The sequence below is a fragment of the Trypanosoma grayi genome (genome assembly GCF_000691245.1).
Source record: "Trypanosoma grayi strain ANR4 Tgr_139_V1, whole genome shotgun sequence".
Taxonomy (NCBI): Eukaryota; Euglenozoa; class Kinetoplastea; order Trypanosomatida; family Trypanosomatidae; genus Trypanosoma; species Trypanosoma grayi.
Window position 1 is genome coordinate 9,753 of NW_008825758.1, and position 18,765 is coordinate 28,517.

General features: G+C 56.1%; 7 protein-coding genes and 1 non-coding gene across 8 annotated transcripts; all 8 read right to left on the reverse strand.

The window, feature by feature from the left end:
* Positions 1 to 369: 369 nt before the first annotated feature.
* On the reverse strand, positions 370 to 606 carry DQ04_01391050 (hypothetical protein; the record flags this gene model as incomplete). Its single annotated transcript, XM_009310656.1, has 1 exon — positions 370 to 606. One exon carries the CDS (start codon positions 604 to 606, stop codon positions 370 to 372), a length of 237 nt encoding a protein of 78 aa, XP_009308931.1.
* A 310-nt stretch (positions 607 to 916) lies between these two features.
* Positions 917 to 5,347, reverse strand: DQ04_01391060 (hypothetical protein; the record flags this gene model as incomplete). The annotated part of the gene is made up of 1 exon (XM_009310657.1): positions 917 to 5,347. One exon carries the CDS (start codon positions 5,345 to 5,347, stop codon positions 917 to 919), a length of 4,431 nt encoding a protein of 1,476 aa, XP_009308932.1.
* Positions 5,348 to 6,037: 690 nt separating this feature from the next.
* On the reverse strand, positions 6,038 to 9,586 carry DQ04_01391070 (ABC transporter; the record flags this gene model as incomplete). The annotated part of the gene is made up of 1 exon (XM_009310658.1): positions 6,038 to 9,586. The coding sequence occupies one exon, from the start codon at positions 9,584 to 9,586 to the stop codon at positions 6,038 to 6,040; it is 3,549 nt and encodes a 1,182-aa protein (XP_009308933.1).
* Positions 9,587 to 10,041: 455 nt separating this feature from the next.
* On the reverse strand, positions 10,042 to 10,114 carry DQ04_tRNA072 (the record flags this gene model as incomplete). Its single annotated transcript has 1 exon — positions 10,042 to 10,114. It is a non-coding gene; the product is annotated as a tRNA-Lys (tRNA).
* Positions 10,115 to 10,900: 786 nt separating this feature from the next.
* On the reverse strand, positions 10,901 to 11,956 carry DQ04_01391080 (NADP-dependent alcohol hydrogenase; the record flags this gene model as incomplete). Its single annotated transcript, XM_009310659.1, has 1 exon — positions 10,901 to 11,956. One exon carries the CDS (start codon positions 11,954 to 11,956, stop codon positions 10,901 to 10,903), a length of 1,056 nt encoding a protein of 351 aa, XP_009308934.1.
* A 370-nt stretch (positions 11,957 to 12,326) lies between these two features.
* Positions 12,327 to 17,372, reverse strand: DQ04_01391090 (putative RNase III domain protein; the record flags this gene model as incomplete). The annotated part of the gene is made up of 1 exon (XM_009310660.1): positions 12,327 to 17,372. The coding sequence occupies one exon, from the start codon at positions 17,370 to 17,372 to the stop codon at positions 12,327 to 12,329; it is 5,046 nt and encodes a 1,681-aa protein (XP_009308935.1).
* Positions 17,373 to 17,644: 272 nt separating this feature from the next.
* On the reverse strand, positions 17,645 to 18,172 carry DQ04_01391100 (hypothetical protein; the record flags this gene model as incomplete). The annotated part of the gene is made up of 1 exon (XM_009310661.1): positions 17,645 to 18,172. The coding sequence occupies one exon, from the start codon at positions 18,170 to 18,172 to the stop codon at positions 17,645 to 17,647; it is 528 nt and encodes a 175-aa protein (XP_009308936.1).
* Positions 18,173 to 18,378: 206 nt separating this feature from the next.
* On the reverse strand, positions 18,379 to 18,765 carry DQ04_01391110 (hypothetical protein; the record flags this gene model as incomplete). The annotated part of the gene is made up of 1 exon (XM_009310662.1): positions 18,379 to 18,765. A coding segment is annotated over one exon (387 nt), but the record flags the coding sequence as incomplete, so codon positions are not given.

Here is an 18,765-nt window from a genome sequence, read left to right on the forward strand (position 1 = left end):
GGGGGGGGGGGAGAGAGAGAGAGAGAGAAAGGGAAATAGGACGGAGCGGCCTTGAGTCCACCCCAACGGCAGACGCCATCATCACACGGGATGCGCAGGCAGCGATCCAAACCCTCCGCCGACGAACACACAGAGAAGGTCGAGGCGCACCGACGAACTCGAGAGAGGCACAACAACAACAACAACAACAACAAATCCAGCGGCAAATAGGTGCAATAAAGAATACTCTGTGACATGATCCTCACCACACAGGAGAAGAGAGAAAGGGAAAAACGACGAAGGACGGGAAGGGGGCGGGGTACTCGCTTCTCTCTCTCTCTCTCTCTGTGTGTGTGGGCGTGGTGATTCATATTATCCATGTGCTCCTTCTCACTTCAGTGCGGCGGGCGTGCGCCTTACCCGTGAGAGACAAGACACACCCGCAAGGGTCTCGCTGTACAGCTGCACGCATCGAATCCCCGCGAGTGCATCGAGGCCAGCCGCGTAGTAAAGTGACTCGGCCTCGCGCAGCTGCTGCGCAAAGGCGGCCGCCACATCATCCACAGTTGGCAGGAGTGTCTCGACTCCTTTTGCCTCCTTGTCTGTGGCACCGCTGAATGCGTTCATGCATGCAGCGCCGCTTTCTGCCCCTTGACAAATGATGTGCTGAAACAACAACTACAAAGAAGAGCAGGATGAAGGAAGAGAAATACTTATTGGTTCCTTCTGCGACACTCACCCACTGAATCAGATGAACGCAGTTAAACACACAGCTGTGGCAACCATACCCCTCAGCAAGTTGAACCGAACTCTTTTACATGGCGTCCAGAGAATAAAGCGTGGCGAGAAGCCGTCCGTGCGTGCCTCGTTGATCGTCTGTGTGCAATATGAAATACATTTCCTCGCACTTCCTTCCCGTTCCCCCATTCTTTGCCTGTTATTTCGCATTCTTCGCCGCTCGTTGATTCGGTCGTGCCCGTGATTGAGGCCGCGACCGAGGTCGCACGGACTTGCGCCGCCTTCCCCGATCCGTTGAGCGAGGCGACCCGGATGCTGAACGCGGCGGCATCACCATGGAGCTCGAGCGGCGCCGCCTGTCGCCGACGCACGCCAGCGCCTTCGCCTTGGAGATGTCCAGCCGCCCGCCCTTGTGCTGTGCGAAGTAGGAGCACAACCCCCGATACTCGCGCTGCATTTCGTGCATCTTTGTCTGGCACCACTGCTCCCACTGCGAAGACTTAGAGTCGCTGCACTCCTCAATGACGTTCATCGCCTTCACGGTGAGTGCCACAACCATCGCGCGCCACCACGTATCGAAGCAGAGAGGCACCCGCTCCATCTCACCCTGAATGAGGTTTGCGGTCTTAAGCAGCGTATCATATGGGTTTGTGGGCCCGCAACGGCGCAGGAGTGGGTGCAGATTCATGTCCTGCGAAAGCGCGGAGCCTGTGGTAGCCTGCGCCCGCTGCCGCAGGAGCCGCCGCGTGGTTGTCCCCCATGAGGCCATCTGCGAATTCTTCTTATGGTCTCCATTCCCAGTGTAACCAGCATGGTCAGCTTCATTTTCACCATTGCTCATTGGGATTGATGCAACCAGTGAAAGGAGTTCATTCGAGTCCACCAGTGGCATGTGTTTCCGCGCCACCACCAGGGACGTCATCAGAGACAACATGGTCTCATCCTTCAGGGGCTTCATGAGTGAATTGTAAAAGGCACGACTGTTCTGGAACACATTCTCCACAACCATCGCTGCTGTGCGTGGGTGCAGCAACACCCCAACCAGACATGTCAGATATGGCGAAGACTTGAACTGCCCAACTAGGTAACCTGAGAGGCACGCATTGCGTACAATGGGATGCTGCCCAGACATGAGCGAGTACGCTTTGCTAATGCACGACGCCGCTGTCGTCGGCGCCACTTCATACTCAGACACAATCACTTTTGCAGAGATGTCACCAGAGGCTCGGGCGCAGAAAATATTTAAGATGCGCACTGGCGTCACGTCAGTGTCATCCTCGTACGTCTCTTCCCCAGGGTCACCGCCAGTGATGCCTAATGACTCGTTCAACGCGCTAAGAGCACCAGATATATCACACCATGGCTTGCGCCCTTCGTTAGAACTGCAGCTCGTGTCACCGCCTTTGCCGCGCAGTGTCCCGCTAAGAGACGGTGAGTCGCCAAAGACAAACCGCTCGTGTGAGTCATCCTCCCCTTCCGGCTCGCGGAACAGCTGCATGAGGGACCCGTTGGACACATCGAACACACCATTGATGACAGGTGGAAGCTTCACCGTGTTGCACCGCGGCGCCGTCGCACCCTCACCGTGGAAGCGGGAGCGTCTCTCCCCAGAGAGTGTGGGGCCTCGCTGCAGTGCCGCAGACACAGGCGGAGTCGTGGTGTGAATGTACAAATCAGCAATGTCAGAAGGGACAGAGGAAGCGTTGACAATGATCTTCAAATAACGTGCAAACGCGTCCACATTCCAGAGAAGGTGATTGGAGGTGCTCTCTGGAAGATATCCAAATGAGACGGCGTTGTTGAGTGTGGGCAAAATCCAGCAGTCAAACAGGACAAACTTCGACAGCCGGTGACTCTCGATGTTTCGGATGAGTCGGTCCGTGGAATCCTGCTGACGCTGGCCCCATGAGCTGGTTGCAACTCCACCGGTGACCCGCTTCTGCCGCATGAGGGCCAGACACTTCCTGACACGAATTGCGGGCTTATCGCTGGCAGTGTCAAGGGTGGCATGCTGCCGTAGTAAATGCAGGTGAAGGGTTGTGCAGAAGTTCGTCAACAAAACAGAGATACCCTGTGGGAGGCGCGTCATGGAGCGCTTGCCATGCAGGGCGCTGAAAAACTCCTCCATTACGTACTGGATGTCTTGGCAGATAAGATCCTCCAGCCGCTCCAGTCGATGGTAGTACGCTGCTTCTTTTTCACCCAAGTGACGCCAGCGACCAAGTTCACGCCCAAAGCTCGTTGTGGCGTCTGTGCTCGGCTCGCCACTTGCGCTTAGCTGCGAGACGGAGGCTCGCGGCGAGGCATGCGGTGGTAGCTCCATGTCAGACCCGTTCACATACAGCAGCACACTCTCTCGTCGGAGAATGTTGAACAGCCGCCCCAGCAGCTCCTTCAGCCATGAGGCGCCGTGAAGTCGGATATATGTCGTGAGAAAAGTGAGCGGCCCAGTGAGGAGCGTCGCGCCGGACGGGAGGTCCGACATGCTGGCGGGTTCGCTGCGCGGGGCAGCACGAGTGACGACCTGCCGCTTCTTCCGGTGCTTCTTGTGGTTTGAAAGTGGTGGCGACCGCTGCATCTGCTCCGCCTGGTGGCGCAGCTCAACCAGGTGCTGACGCTGCACCTCGTAGCGAACGATCGCCTCGACAATGGACGTGGTGGCTTCATGCTCCTGCGCACGGCCAAGAAAGGAGACGGCATCGCCACTCGGCGCCATACTCGCTTCTGAGGGTACGGGCGAGCCGACACCTTTCTTGCTCTCCTGCCCAAGCGACGTGACCGTGTGGCTGCCCATAAAGAGCAAACTCTTTTTGGACCGCGAGGAGGGACGCGAGCTAGACTTGAAATCTACAGGGATGCCACTGTTAGCCGTCGGCGCATCCACGAACCACTGGGCGAGAACAAAAAGTTCTTCAAATGTATCGTCATTCAGCTGCTTTAACGAGCCCCAGTCCATCGTGTCGCTATCTTCGCGAGGCATTGCCGAATTTCCATCTTCGTTGCGTTCCGGCTGTTCGCTCTTCGCAGCACCAGCATCACCGGTACTATCCCCTCCACCACTGTTATTATCTTCGCCAGCTTCATCACCCGTCTCGCTATTCCCGGGATCCGCAGCAGGTGCATCGGCGGCAGTTTTGGTGCTGCTTCGTTCGTTCCCACACTGACGCCGCAGGGCGTCCGGGCTCAAAAATCGAGAAGCGGTGTCAGGGTCGAGCACAATGTCAGTAAGGAAGTCCTGCACGTGGAGAGCCATCGACAGCGTCGTGCGGGCGGTACTTTGCTCGTAAGCGAGGAGGAGGTCCTCAGTGAGTTGCCGCATGACCGTCAGCGGGCAGAGCACCAACTCCGCCGTGCTCTCCTTGGCGCCACGGTTTCGACGCTGTCGGAGGTCGGCCGTGATCTGCCGCTGGTGTTCACTCATCGAACACTCCGCAGTGTGGGTATGGGCCGTCTCGTTAATGAGACCCAGCAGCACATACAGCGCGGCGATGTGGGCATGGCTATAGCTGCAGTCATGAATCAAGAAGAAACTGAACGGCGCCAAAATCCACGCCGTTCGATTTTCGTACGTCTCTCGCCATGTGGCGTACTGACTGAAGAGCGGGAAGCCGATGATCTCCGGGGCACCTTGGCGTCTGCCCCGCTGCCTCGCCACGATCGTGTGGCCTACCAGCCGCTGCAGCGCCTCTGGGGGAGAAATGACAGCAAAGAACGGGGCGAACTTCTCCAGCGTTTGCATGAGCTCCGCGTTCTCGTTCACTTCCTCCGCCGCACTTATTGGCGGAAGCCCCGATCCCCCTTCATTCGGTGCGCCTTTACTTACAGCATCTTGCGGCGACTTGAAGACCACCTTGCCTTGTTTGTCTGGTGTCCATGTGACAACTTCCAAGAGGCGCCGCTGCACACTTGCGGCGATGCGGCCGCGTTCCTTTGCCTCGCGTTCGAACCAAAGCATGATGCGGTTGTCCATGAGCAGGTGCCACGTCTCGCGCTGCAGCCTCAAGAGTTCCTTCGGAACCGCTGACGACGACGGCTGTTTTTGCTGCTGCTGCTGCTCCTGGTCCTGCTTCGGTGATTCAAAGCCCATGCCGGATCTTTCGGTCGCCATCCCGCTCCCAATATCCATGTTAGATTGCATCGACGAGCGTAGGATGGACGGCAGCGTCATGGACATGCGTGTATTCTGTTGCTGCGAGCGTGGGTACAGCGGCGTTGACGCCCCGCTGCCGTTCTGGCTCAGGAAGTTGAATATGTCCCCTGAGAAGAGCTGCTGGTCGGTGAGCATCTCGAGATAGTCGTAGCCGGAGGAGCGTCGTCGCACATCGAGTGAGGGGCGGCGCGAACCCGCACGGCTGGTGGCACCACTCATCACACGCCCCAACGACCGCCGCCGCGACGTTCTGTCGAAGGTGTCGTCGTCTTCGCTGGTGCCGGCGTCGTTGTTGGCGGCCGCGGAGCGTGCGTCGCCGTCGTACCGCACCGACTGCGTGCTCTGCTGCGCATCGTCAGTGGCGGTCTCTGGGTGCTTCGGCATTGGCGGCGCGTACGTGCAGACACCGTGCTTCCTCAGGTACAAGTTGCGCCACTGGTACTCATTGGTCTTGGGCGCGTGAAAGCGAGTGTCCGGCATGCCACTGCAGTATTACGCAGCAAAGGGGGAAGAAGCTCGCCGCCACCGCGGAGGAACAAAAGCAAACAAATAGGGGACGAGCCACCGCCTTTCTACCACAGTAGCCCACGCGTGGAGAAAGAAGGAAAGAGACGACGATGATAAATGCGTTTGCGTTAGCAGGAGCGCGCGTGCACGGCTAGCCTTGTGGCACGGCAAGGCGACACGTCAGGCCGCGAAGGAGAGGCACACACACACAGAGGCACACACACACAGAGGCACACACACACAGAGGCACACACACACAGAGAGACAAATGTATACAGAGGGACACACAGACATATGCACGTGCTCATCTTGACATAAAGCACTCATTCCCGCACTAGCATTGGCCCACGGGTCGAGTTGCTGCTGCTGCAGTTCTATCGAACAAAAAACCAAAAACAAAAAAAAAACACGAATCCCTTCTGTTTTATTTCCCCCCCTCTCTCCCTCTCTCTCTTTCTCCATCTTTGCTTCTCATATTCAGCGCTCATATTTTCACATCACGCGTAGCAAGTCTCATTGTCTTTCTTATCTCATTCTTCTTCCCCTTCACTTCTTCACAGAGAGAAAGAGAGAGAGGCACACACGCCCACACACAGACGCACATAGACACACCAACACCACCACTCCCTCCTCTCAAACACACCCTCCTGCCCGCGCCCGCCGCTACCGCACAATGGTGTTGAATTTTGCGAGCAGCCAAAACGCGAGGGCGAACAACCCGGCAGTGAACACCGCGAGCAGCGCGACGTCGTTGTTGAAGCGCGCCGGCCGCAGCCCGATGTTCGACAGGTACTGAACGCACATGATGGGAATGCTCGTCGCCGCCGGCTTCCCCGTCTCGTCGGTGGGGGAGAAGGTGCACGCCTGCCCGTCGAGCTCATTCACCAGCAGCGCCTCGAAGGCAAGAAAAAAGGGTGAAATCGCCTGGAACAGCCGCAGCGCCGACGGCACCGTCTCCGCCTGCACAAGGAACCCGCCAAAGACGAAGTTCCACAGAATGACGACGCTGCTCAGTAGCGCCGCAGCGCCAAATGACCTCGTAACGATGCCGATGCACAGCACAACCAGTGTGATACATACAGAGAACAGCACCACGACGACGACAAACCAGAAGAAGTGCATACCATCGTCCACGCGGAGACCCATGGGAAAGTAGATAAGCGACGCAAGCACCAACGCCGGCACAATGCGCAGCGGCACAATGTCTACCACGACCTTTGATAGTAGGTACGGCAGGGTGTGGTAAAATCCGTTCTCCCGCTCCACCACGAACAACTTGCGCTCGGCAACAAGCTGCTCAAGGCAGCTGAGTGAAACAAACGACACGACAAGCAGCAGAAAGGTAATGGAGCCAGCGCGATTAAGGGCACCAGGGAGGTCAAGGTTTTGCTCGCGGTACAGCACCATCATGAGGACCCCCACGCACGATGTCACGGCGGCGTGACATACAATCAGGTGGAAAGAGGAGATGAGACAACTCGCCGCCCGCGACGTCAGCAGCGCGAGCTGCTGGTATACGTTCGCGTAGTACACGCGGAATCCGATAACGGTTCGGAGAATGTCAGCGCCCAGCACCAGCCTTTCACCCTCTTCCTCCTCCTCCTCACCACCACCACCAGTAGCAGAAGCAACAGCCTCAGAACCGCTGAGAGCTTCCTGCTGTGAATGCCGGAAGAATTCGGTCCCCTCGTACTGTGTGGCCGCCTGCAGAGTGTCCTCCGCTCGTAGCTCCATGCGTGCGGGGTCATCGAGAACCTCCTCCAGCTTCATGAGGTATTCTGCGTGGTTCGGGTGGTCGGCGCTTCGGGGCACGGCACGCACGCCGCCAATTACCCGCAGCACGCGCGCCTCGAGCGTTGCGGCAGCGCAGCGGGCGGGGCCACTGTACACGTTCACCCCACGCGAAAGCAGGAGCAGTTTGTCGAAGAGTTCAAATATCTCCTGCGACGGTTGATGAATGCTGAAGATGACGATGGGCTTAAAGGCAAAGTAATGGGGTGCGTACGCCCGCATCGGGGACTCCTTCGCAAGCTCCACAACCGCATCCATGACGCGCTTCGCACTCACCGCGTCTAAGCCACTGGTCGGTTCATCAAGGAAGAGGATGCGCGGATTCGCCAAAAGCTCCACTGCGATGGAGACGCGTCGCTTCTCGCCTCCACTCACACCGCGTAGGCCGCTGCCATCGCCAATCACCGTGTGTTCACATCGCTGGAGTTTCAATGCCTCAATCATGTGCCGCACAATGTTCTTGATGGTGGCATTAGAGAAGGCCTGTGGGAGCTTCAGCCGTGCCGCGTATTCAATCGTCTGGTACACTGTCAAGGCTGGCAGAAAGGTATCCTCCTGCGAGACGTACCCAATGATGTTGCGATACTGCTCGATCACTGAGGCAGAGTTGGTGGAAACTGCTGTGCCATTGAAGGTTATACTCCCTGTTGTCTGACCTTGTTTGCTGCGGGCAGACAGGAGGTCGAGCAGCGTTGTTTTACCCGCGCCGGATGGCCCAAGAATGGCTAGCACTTCGCCCGAGCGCACTGTGAAGTTCACTTGATGCAAAATCAACCGTGTCCTCGCCTCTTCGTGTATGGCGAAGCGTGAGCCTATCAGGGCGTACTCCAAATCCGTCACCTTGAGCTCAAACGACGACCTGGTCAGCTTCCGGGTGAACTCCACTTGGTCCGCTTCGTAGGGTGTGGTGGTGAAAGTGCGCCTCGCATCGCTCGTGGCATGCACATGACGAGTGCGGCTATGAGACACCAGACCAACGAACTCGTTAGCATCGGGTACGACTTCCTTGGTGTTGTCCTCTGTTTGAACCTGCCGGTTTGGCTGTCGCACACTGTCCACCACATCACCAACGCTTCCCTTGTCAAAGAATCTCTCTTCCACAGTTTCCTCCTCAAGCATCTGTCCGAGGCTCCCTGATAGCGGGAGCGTCTCTGAGAGGCTAAATATGCGAATGAACTCAAGGGCTTTACGTTTTGACTTTGAAGATAACCAGAAAGCGTGGGTCATGATCGCCATGATTGATAGTACAAATACGAGGGCAACTATAACGAGAAGGTTGCGTTGGGCCCGTGCGATAATTGACTCCTCCATTGAAGGCCCATTGGGAAACTGTCGCGTGTTCACGCATTCGCTAGCGTTGCATTGAAGATCAAACATAAGTGCGAGATCAGCGAGCGTCAGTTGGCACAACTTTGTCTGCAGGTTACACGCAAAGCGGATACTGTTCCTGATCATTGGAAGTATCTTGTCATTGAGGATTGTATTCGCGCAGATTGGTTTGTTTCCTGATGGGGGGTATTCGGCGCAACTGCACTCCGTCTCTTTGCACTCATACACAGCAAGCATCGCCGGGTGCCTCGGACGCATATTGCCAAACATGACGCCGATGAAGAGCAACGTGAATACCACAAGTGTGATACCCAACCCGACCAGAATCCTTGCCATGAGACGACGACCAAGCTTGGACGAGACACAGCGCAGCAGAGCTAAAAGCGAACAGAGGGTGACGAGCACCACTTGCCCTGTCAGGGTCAACGCTTTGAAAACGCGTTTAGATGTCTTGGTACTGTTGTCGTCCTTATTTATCTCTTCGGTTGCCAGGCGCATTGAGCATTTCGACGTGATACACCGGAAAAATGGATCGACAAATGTGTGATTTGGCTCAATGCGATACAACGTCATGGCGCAAACACCGCTGTTGCCACTGGCGAAGGCGCCACCGTCTTCTGTGGTACAGTTGAGTGTGACAATCGCCTCAATCTTGCGACCGCCACCCATGAGGTTGATAAAAAACGGAGAGTCAAGTGCGCACTCAAACTGTTTGTTTGCTCCTCGGACGGAAAGGCTCTGGTTGCACTCACTCGAGTCGCCACTAGAATCGTGACAAGACCCGTCACGTTGACACATCTCGCAACGCAAGCCATTGAAATTGTTTGAGTCAGCGCACGTACAGTTACCATTTGTTTCTGGTTGGCCCCCGTGGGTACAGTTTTCTTTTGGTGGAACCGTCATTGCTGCTGCATAGTCAGCCGCGATGCTGCTGGCAAACCCACTGAATTGCGACTCCCAGAGCGTTGCAAGAGACGGGCCCAGGAGGTGCACCGCCGCCGCATCCTCTTCTAGCGGATAACTGCAGTTCACTGTTTGCGGGAGCATCAGAGTCGCAACCAAACATAGTGCCACTAAGAAGAAGCGCCCCATTGGCGCATATTTCATACCTTTTTGTTTTCCAAATGTGTTTCCCCTACGGACACCAGGGCTATTTCTCCCTCCCCCACAAACACACCAACGGCAACAAAACCACAAGGACACAAGGTGGCTCATTAGGAGCAAATAGGAAGATAAAGATGCCAAAGGCAGACAGTTGTTCAGCGAGGCCGTCTCATGCTTGAACCCCAAAAAACTGCATGGCTTATCAAAGCTGACATCACCCCCTCTCTCCCTTAAAGAAATGCCGTTCCCGTTCCCATTCTCTTCTCAGGCTCAATTATGTGGGTGCGTGTGAAAGTCATGTGCTGAATTGCGTGAACATGTCACACGGGAGGAGTGGCTACGGGAGAACACCGACCCACATGCTGCAAATATGTCCGCTTATAGGCACCAAGACCAAACATATTCGTATATTCTTGTCGTCATACAAGAGGTATACGAAAAAGCACCCCCCGTGGGGCTCGAACCCACGACCACACGGTTAAGAGCCGTGCGCTCTACCGACTGAGCTAGAAGGGCCACGGGGGCTCTGTGAGTGTCAGATGTCATAAATCCTCTTCACCACCCCTTTTGACTCCCCACCACAACCACCACCCACACACACACACATCAACAACGAAAATGAAAAATTTTACTTTTGCTGCTGTTATCGGGGCACATCGACTACTCAGCTGTCAACTAGTGTCGCACTTGATTTACGGCGACACTGTGAGTAAATAGGAAAAGCCGGTGTTTTTTCTTTGTCTGCGTGTGTGAGTGTGTGTGTGTGTGTGTGTGTGTGGGGAATTCTGCGCCCTTCAGAATGGGAAGATGGAAAAGAGTGCGCGTGGCGGCATTGGAAGCCTCCCCCTACTCCCAGGCGGATGATGGACCCACGCGGGGAACACACACACACACACCGTCCACCTCGAATAGGAACAGATAAAGAACCTCCGCACCTTTTTTCTTCTTTCATTTACCGGTGAAAATAGATGCCGGGAGGCGATGCCACACCCATGCAAAGAGGGAAACACTCAATAGATACAAATAAACGTCGACCAATAGAAATAAAGTAACAAAAAAAAACGACCGTAAACGAGAAAAAACAAAAGACCTTTATTTGCTCCTGATTTCTCTTTTTTTTTCTTTTCCCCCTCTCCTCCGTCTTCCACAACTCAAGAAACCTCCCTGTTTTTCTCTTTACTCTTCTTCTTGTTGCTATGAATTCCTTTACGCAATATATTTAGATATATATATATATATATATATATATGGGGGAGGGGGCTTCACTCACCGCTACCGCTCGGATCTTGCAGCCGCCGCTTCTTAATGATCCAGGGAGGCGATATCGATGACGAAGCGGTACTTAACATCGCCTTTGGTGACCCGCTCGTACGCTGTGTTGATATAGTCCGCCTTAATCATCTCAATATCCGAGACGATGCCGTGCTTGGAGCAGAAGTCGAGCATTTCTTGCGTCTCTGGGATGCCGCCAATGAGGGAACCGACGACAGACTTGCGGTTCATGATGAGCAGAGCAGCCGGCACCGGTGGGTGTTGCTTCTCTGGGATGCCAATCAATATGTGCACGCCGTCCGTCGTGAGGGCGAGGATGTAGGGCGTCAAGTCGTGCGCGGAACCGACTGTGTCAATGACAACGTTGAGGGTGTTCTGTACCGCTTTCATCTGCTCTGCGTCCTTGGAGAGGACCACGTGGTCAGCGCCCAGCTTCTTAGCCGCATCCCGCTTGCCCTCGCTGGTGGTAAAGACGGTGATTTCCGCCCCCATCGCCTTGCCGATCTTCACCGCCATGTGGCCCAACCCACCGAGGCCGACAACGCCAAGCTTCGAGCCCGCCTTCACGCCCCAGTGGTGCAGCGGCGAGTACGTCGTGATGCCGGCACACAGCAGTGGCGCAGCTGCAGCGAGGTCGAGGTTAGACGGAACGCGCAGCACGAACTCCTCCTTGACCACAATGTGGTCCGAGTAGCCGCCTTGTGTAATATCCTTGCCGTCACGAGTGTGAGAATTGTACGTCGCAGTGTTTCCCTCCACGCAGTACTGCTCGAGACCTTTCTTGCACTGAGGGCACTTGCTGCACGAGTCAACCATGCAGCCCACACCAACTGTGTCGCCCACCTTGAACTTCTTCACTTTTGGACCGACAGCCGTCACGTGGCCAACAATCTCATGGCCAGGCACCATCGGGAAGAGGCTGCCACCCCACTCATCACGCGCCTGGTGGATGTCGCTGTGGCACACACCACAGTACGCGATCTTGATGCTCACGTCATCTGGTCCCACAGCACGGCGCTGGAAGCTGAAGGGAGCAAGGGGGGCCTTTGCGGTCTGAGCCGCGTAGCCTTTCGCGTTCGTTGCCATGATTTTGATCAATAATAATTTGCCTGGTTGTTTGTGTTTTGCTTCTCTTTCGCTATGAAGTCGTTGCTTTACCTTGGTTTCCCGGGAAGTCATCATCGCATGATGAGGACAAGGGGGAGATAGATAGAGAGAAAAAGAGAATGAAATAGCCCACCACTTCGTCAGCCGCCGCCGCCGCCGCCGCCGTAGCAGTAGTAGTAGAGTTATTCACCACAACCACGTTAATAGACCACACGAATGGATATACCAAAAAAAAAAATCAAAGAGACCTGTGAGAAGAAGCCTCGGGAATCCCATCTGGCAGCAACCGCTGTTGTTCTTGTATTAGTAACAGCAGCATCAGAAACAGCAACAATAGTAGCGAACAGTTCTACCTTTGCTCCAGACAGTTCTGGAGAGCTGCCGTCGCAGCAAACAAACGACCATGCCCTTCCGTGACACGTTTCCAAATCGCCCCAACCACATCTTTAGAATACGGCTCGATTGTGTCGTCGATGACAAAGATACAACAGAAAACGGGACAAAAAGCATACCGCAAACCTTTTGAAGTAGACGGCTTGAAGTACTCGGGTGAGACCACACATGGAAAGCGGACCGAGAGCCACGAAAACGCATTGGTATTGGCGGTGACAATGAGGAAGGGGCGGCATTGCCCGCGAAGAGCCGACCGGATGGCGGGGTAGATGTGCTCACCGACCAAGGGATCACCAGTCATCGCGTATGAGAGCAGACACACCTTTTCCTTCTTCCTTGGCCCTCGCTGGGGTGCTGTCTGTGAGCAATTAAACAAAGCAGGTACATCTTTTGGGTGGGGCGTTGTTCCGTTGCTTAGCTGTGAATTCATGATGATGGCGGTGCTGCTACTGCTGCCACCACTCATCCTGATACCGCAATCCCCCGATGGCACCACCCTCTCGTTGTGCTTCTTAGATGGAGGACGGGCCTTCTTGAGAAAGGGAAGAAAAAGAGGGAACACTCTGGGTGAATAGGCCGTGAGCCACCCCTCTACAAACTTCGAGTCCTTCACCAAAATGCTTGGCAGCAGAAGCCGCGCCATCGTCTCCATACCGCGCTGGAGCGTCAGCGCTTCGTAGAGAGACTTGCTGGGGCCCACAATGAGGACGACCTCCCCGGCGATCCACAACTTCGCCTGCTGTTGGCTGCTGTCGTGGGTCCAGTACGTTGGCTGTAGCGCCGTTGTCTTTGCGGTGTCGCTATCCTTCTCAGTGACTGCATCGCCGCACAACATTCCGCACACACCGTTCGCCCAGAGGGTCCACTCACTCTCCCTTTGAGGGTCGCGGCATCTCTGGTACGCCTCGAAGGAGGGAAGACGATCGTCTACAGCCTCGATGTGGGTGAAGTCCGCAAATGTTGCGTCCGCGTTGCAGCCCTCGGTCCAGGCGCTGCGCAAGAGTCCGTTCACATCACGATACGTGGGGCTGCGCAGCGACGCGAGGCGTAACACCGACGCGTGCGCCAACTCGAGCGGGTACGTTTCTTCATCATTCTGTTGCTTTGGGTCTCCCTCACTTCTTACGTTCAGTGCTGCTGCAGCAGTCTTGTTGACCACGCTACGTTGCTGGATGACAGCGCGATCAGGCCGAACAGTGCGCCGTTCTCCTCCCACGTTATACAGCGCGTCAAGAAAGAGCGGACGGTACTCCTGAAAGTACTTCATATCGCACTTGTCGTTGAGGTACATCCGCAGCTTCCTGCTTGTTGCCAACCCCGCATCCACAACGCGGTTCCAGTACGCGGTAGAAAAGAGACCCCCCTCCCGCTGCAGGGTGACATAGTTGCTGAACTCCTTCGCCGTCATCATCTTCTCATTCTCCAACTTAACTCCGTTATCACCATTCTTTTCCTCCTGCGGTTTACGCACCACATCCGATAGCACATATGTAGCACCTTCGCTCACAACCGAAACCTCGTTCGCGGGAGCCAGCAGTAACTCCCCCACAACGCCTTGTGCAGCACTTGAAGCAAACAGCACCCGTATAAGTACGTAGTGGGCATACTCAGCGGAGTCACTCTTCGCCTTGAAGTCATACTTCTTGTGCACCCCACAAATGGACGCAAGCACGCCACTCAGCTGCGCTACAGCACATAGGTGGGAAAACACAGAGTACCGAAGTTTGCGGCATGCTTGCCCTAATTGGCACAAATCGCGCAAATTCATAAATGCCCAGCACCTCCGCATAGGTCTTATCCCCGCCTCAGAAAGCACGCTCATCATGTACCTTGTGGAGAGTACAACTCGCCCAATCACAGTTATTGGCCCCGTTTGGGCTTCTTCCGTCTTGAAACCCACAACCTCACCAAGCAGTGAGCCCCTCCCCAAGTGCTGCACGATGTCTTTTCTGAGATCTTCCATGTCGGACTGCAGTTTCCGTAGGCATATCACTGCCTGGGGGAAGTGAATGTGGTGAGACCACTTCAGCTTCTTCGTCACCACAGAGAGTCCAGTGCAGTCCATAAGAAGCATAGACGAACTGGACACAAAACGCTTTTGGAACCATTGCCAAATGAGTGCCAAAACCCCAAACGACCTCACATCGGCGCCATCAAAGTCAATTGCCAAGTGCGTGTCTTCTGTGACGATTTCATTCACAAAGGCAATTGATCCCGAGTCAAAGAGAGTGAGGATCCTGTTGAAGAGTTCTGGTGTGTCAATGCAGGGGATGAGGCGGTATGAGAACACCGGACCTGTTGTGAAGTGCGTCGCGCAAGCCTTTTCCTGAATGCGGTTGAACGGCGTCAACGCGTAGTGGCTATGGTGACCACCCTCGAACGGACGCCCTTTAACCAAAGCATACCGCATAGCACTCTCATGGTCGATGAGGGCCACACAATCGTAGCGGAACTTCTCCTCAAGAGAATCGCCATCGTGACGAAGGTACGGGCACGCATCCTCCGCGCGGGCCAGCATCCCCGCAGTGGCCGCGTCGCTCTCGCGAGCCCGCACGCAAGGGATGCGCTTGAAGAAGTGGCGAAGCAACTGCCGCACCCGGTCAAGTCCCATGTGCCTCTTATACACCGCACCGAGGATAGCCTCCATCATATCCGCTTTCACCTTGAGGTCCATGCCAGTGTAGCAATGCGAGAGCCGCCTGCTCAGCTCGTCAGGGATAAGGTGGGAGAGCACCTCATTGCGGCACACCAGCTGGACGACATCCAAGTTCCATGGTTCCCCCAGCAGGAAGCTATCAAAGCTCACCAAAAAGTCCATAATGGCGTCACCAATGAATTCCATCATCTCATAGTTTGCGTTCGGGCTCTCACACTCGCGCGTCAACGCCTGTTGAAGGACTCTGAGGTCGGGGAAATCCTTCAGCTCCAACTCTTCGGCGATTTTGCGGACAAAGGCGATGTCCAACAGAGCGCGCCGCCGTATCTCATACACCCCCTCCGTGTCATCGTCTTCCGCCCTGCGGCACAAGAGGCCGAGACTTGACACCCATTTCTTAAAATTGGCGATGTCTGTGCGGCGATTCAGAAGTGGGCCGCCGTTGGCGTCCCACTTTGGGAAAGAGACGAGCGCGATGAACTTTTCGGGGTCCGCACACATCTCAAGCACCCGCACCTTGGCATCGTCCATGTTCAGAGCGGCGGTGGTGCGGCGCCCATCACGAGAGATTAGGTCTAACTCCTTCACTGCCGAACTCTTACCCCCCATACAGCATCGCTCCCCGTTGTCTTTCATCCCGCCATTCCCACTGCCCGTAATGCCTCCGGCCGTCCTGTCAGTGCCGAAGATGCGCTCCACCTCCTCCGCGGAAAAGCCGTCTGGGTCAATGCCTGCCAACGCAGAGATTTTCCCGAAGCTGAGATCTGACGACTGACCGCCCGTCTCTGTTGCGCGAATGTCGTCCGCTGTGCCACCGAGTATTCTCACGTGACCAGTGAAAAAGTAACGCGGGATCTCGATGCCGTCGCTGTCCGCGCTCTCCTTGCGGGACGGGAAGATGGCCCAGTGCACGGCGGCATCCGCCCGTTGCGGCATCTGCACCACCCGCATTTGCTCGTCCCGCACAGCGGCGCGAAGACAAAACTCCAGAAAAAACTGCGCTGCTTTCTTCGATAACTTTTCGTCGTACTGCTCTTCTGGCGGTACGTCTTCACGGTAGCGAAGGAACTCATCAAAGGACTCCTGCGGGAACGCATAGACAAATAAAACATCTTCATAAAGTTTAAACGGCTCCGTGGTGATCTTATCTTTACGTGGCTTCTCCACAGGTACCCATGCAAGTGGTGGGCACGTGCTGGGGTCGGTTACGTGTGCAAAATCCCTGAAGATGCTCTCGGAGATCGAGTGCCCACACCGATGGGCGTAGAGCGCGCGGGCGCACAACTGCCCCTCAAAGGAGCTGCCTTTGACATCGCACACCCCCACCTGAAACCGCTGAAAGCCGTCGTGTTGCTCAAAGAGATGCTGCAGATCCTCCTCTTTTGGCGAGACGCGTCTGGTCGCCTCGGTGCGGCTCCCCAGTAGCCTTTGTATCTCACTGAGCGGCATCCAGCCATTGCTCTGCACCACACGTTCGAGGTCGCCTCCCATCAGGTCCTTGTACGGCGACTGAAACCGCAGCAGGCGGTGCACCTCATACATCCACATCTTCATATGCTTCGGGGAAGAGGTCGGGCTAGACCTTTCCTTGCGCTTCTCCGACTTTCTGTTGCTCTGAAACTTCCTCCCCTGCTCTGTCACGATGGCGTAGAAATCCGTGAGCCGCCTCCCCGTCTCGCATGACTGCTCGGCGTCTTCGTAGAACACACGCACGGTGTAGAGCTCACAGGTGCCGTCTGTCCGGTGCCCCTCAACCTCCTTCCGCACGTGCACTCCACGTTTCTCAAGCGCCCCCAACAGCTTCATAATCTGCTGTTTGTGCGAAAGAACGCCGTGCGCCAGGCCGGGGAAGAAGGCGGAGAGAATGGATGGCAGACTGATCGCGTACTCATTATCGCGCAGAATCGACTGGAACACTGGCAGCAGCAAGCAGCTCGCCACCTTGATGCCGCTTGCGTACACCACAAGGGCCAGGAATGGCATGAATACGTCACGCCTCGAGATAGCAAAGCCGTAGTAGTCCTTCAGCACAGGGCACAGTGTCTCGGTGCCGCTGAGCACACGTGTCACGTTGGTCACCTTCGCCGTGTCTGCGGCTGGGAAGTTGAGGCACGCGAATTCCGACGCAAGCGCCTTGGTGAACTTTTCCCCTGCGAGCGAGGTTGCGCTGACACATTTCCCCTTCACCAGAAGCGTGGATGCGTGGGGAACGTTGTACTGCAGCAGATGCTGCAACTCCTCCGTGCCGATGCGCTTCTCCACGTCCTGCAGCGCGTTGCACAGCGGCGTGCCGCTGCCCAGCCACGCCACCAAGGCCTCCGCGACCGTGACGATGCCGGCGTCCATGGCTCCCAGCGAGTCCCACCGTCCAGCAGCAGCACACCCCCCACTGCTGCGCGGCGAGCCAACAGACAAAAGAAAGCGAAGGAGACATGGAGACACAACAGAACAAAAGCAAATTTAATTGTTCAACCTCCAGCCACCGGCAACGGAGAACATAACCACAGCAGGGGACGAAATGTGCAATCGGAAAAAAAGATAAGGGAGGAGTCGAGTATCCTTCACGGGTAGGCGAAGAAATTCGTTGCGTGTGTGCCCTGCGCAAACCTCGCGTCCGTTCATGGGAGCAGGAACACCTGCTCCACCAGCGGCGACACCTCCGCCGCGATGCTCCAACTCACACGTGCACCCGCCGTGTCACCGCCATCAACCACAGCCTTGGCATCTGTTTCACTGGCATGCAGCTGCCGCCGCGGCTTCTGAACCCTTCTCCAGTAGTCTTCAGAAAAGGAAGCCGCCGCCGCGTCGTACGCCTGGGCCTCTGATGCGAACATGGAGGTCAACTCCTGAAGAACCTCTCTGCAAACCGTTTCCACCGCTGTGGCAGCTACAGCACCCGCCGCCCCCTCCCGCTGCTGCTGCTGCTGCTCAACGTGATAGAGGAGGCACTCAACGCACTCCTGCCAGTCCGAGAATTGGTGCTGCTGCATCCAGTGATGGAGGGGGGCGCCTAGCAGCTCCTGCGCGCGTATCAAAGTGGAGGCCGCCCTTGTCGCCACGCCTGGATGCTGCAGTGCCGCGCCTACCCCGTTGCTGTCGAAGAGAAACAAACACCGACGGCGGAGATGAAGCACACTCTCGCACATCCTTCACAGCAAAGACACACCTGCGACACAAGAGGCCGCCGGGGAAGAAAGGAAAAAAAAAAAGGAGAACGGAAGAAAGATTGGAGAATCGACCGTAACTGTAACTTTACCACGCCCTTCGAAAACGCGAGAGCACAGATATCACCTCCACGCTACCGTCCCTCCAGGGCTTTTTCTTTGTTTTTGCTGTCTCGCCCTCCTTCGCGTCAACTGCACAAGCGGCGCCAGAACTCTACATCAACGCCATCGCCCGACTCCTCCTCTTCCTCGCTACCTTCCATACCATCATCTTCATTCTCCTCCCCGGCAGACTCCATGTCCTCGGCGACAGACGCACACTTCTCGTTGCCACCGGCGACGTCGTGCTTCTCTGCCGGAGGCGCATCGTGTGACAGAGTTTCTATTGCTGCTGCTGCAGAGAAAAAGCGACGTGCAGCTGCCTCCGCCGCCACATCACCCACAGCGGGGTCTGCCGGACTGCCGCCGAGACCCTCGAACGTGCTGGCGAGCAGCGCCGCCACGACGTCTGCGGTGCGGCCGTCGCACGGCTCCTGCTCTATACGCTGCGACAGCGCCCGCAGCTCCGACGCGTT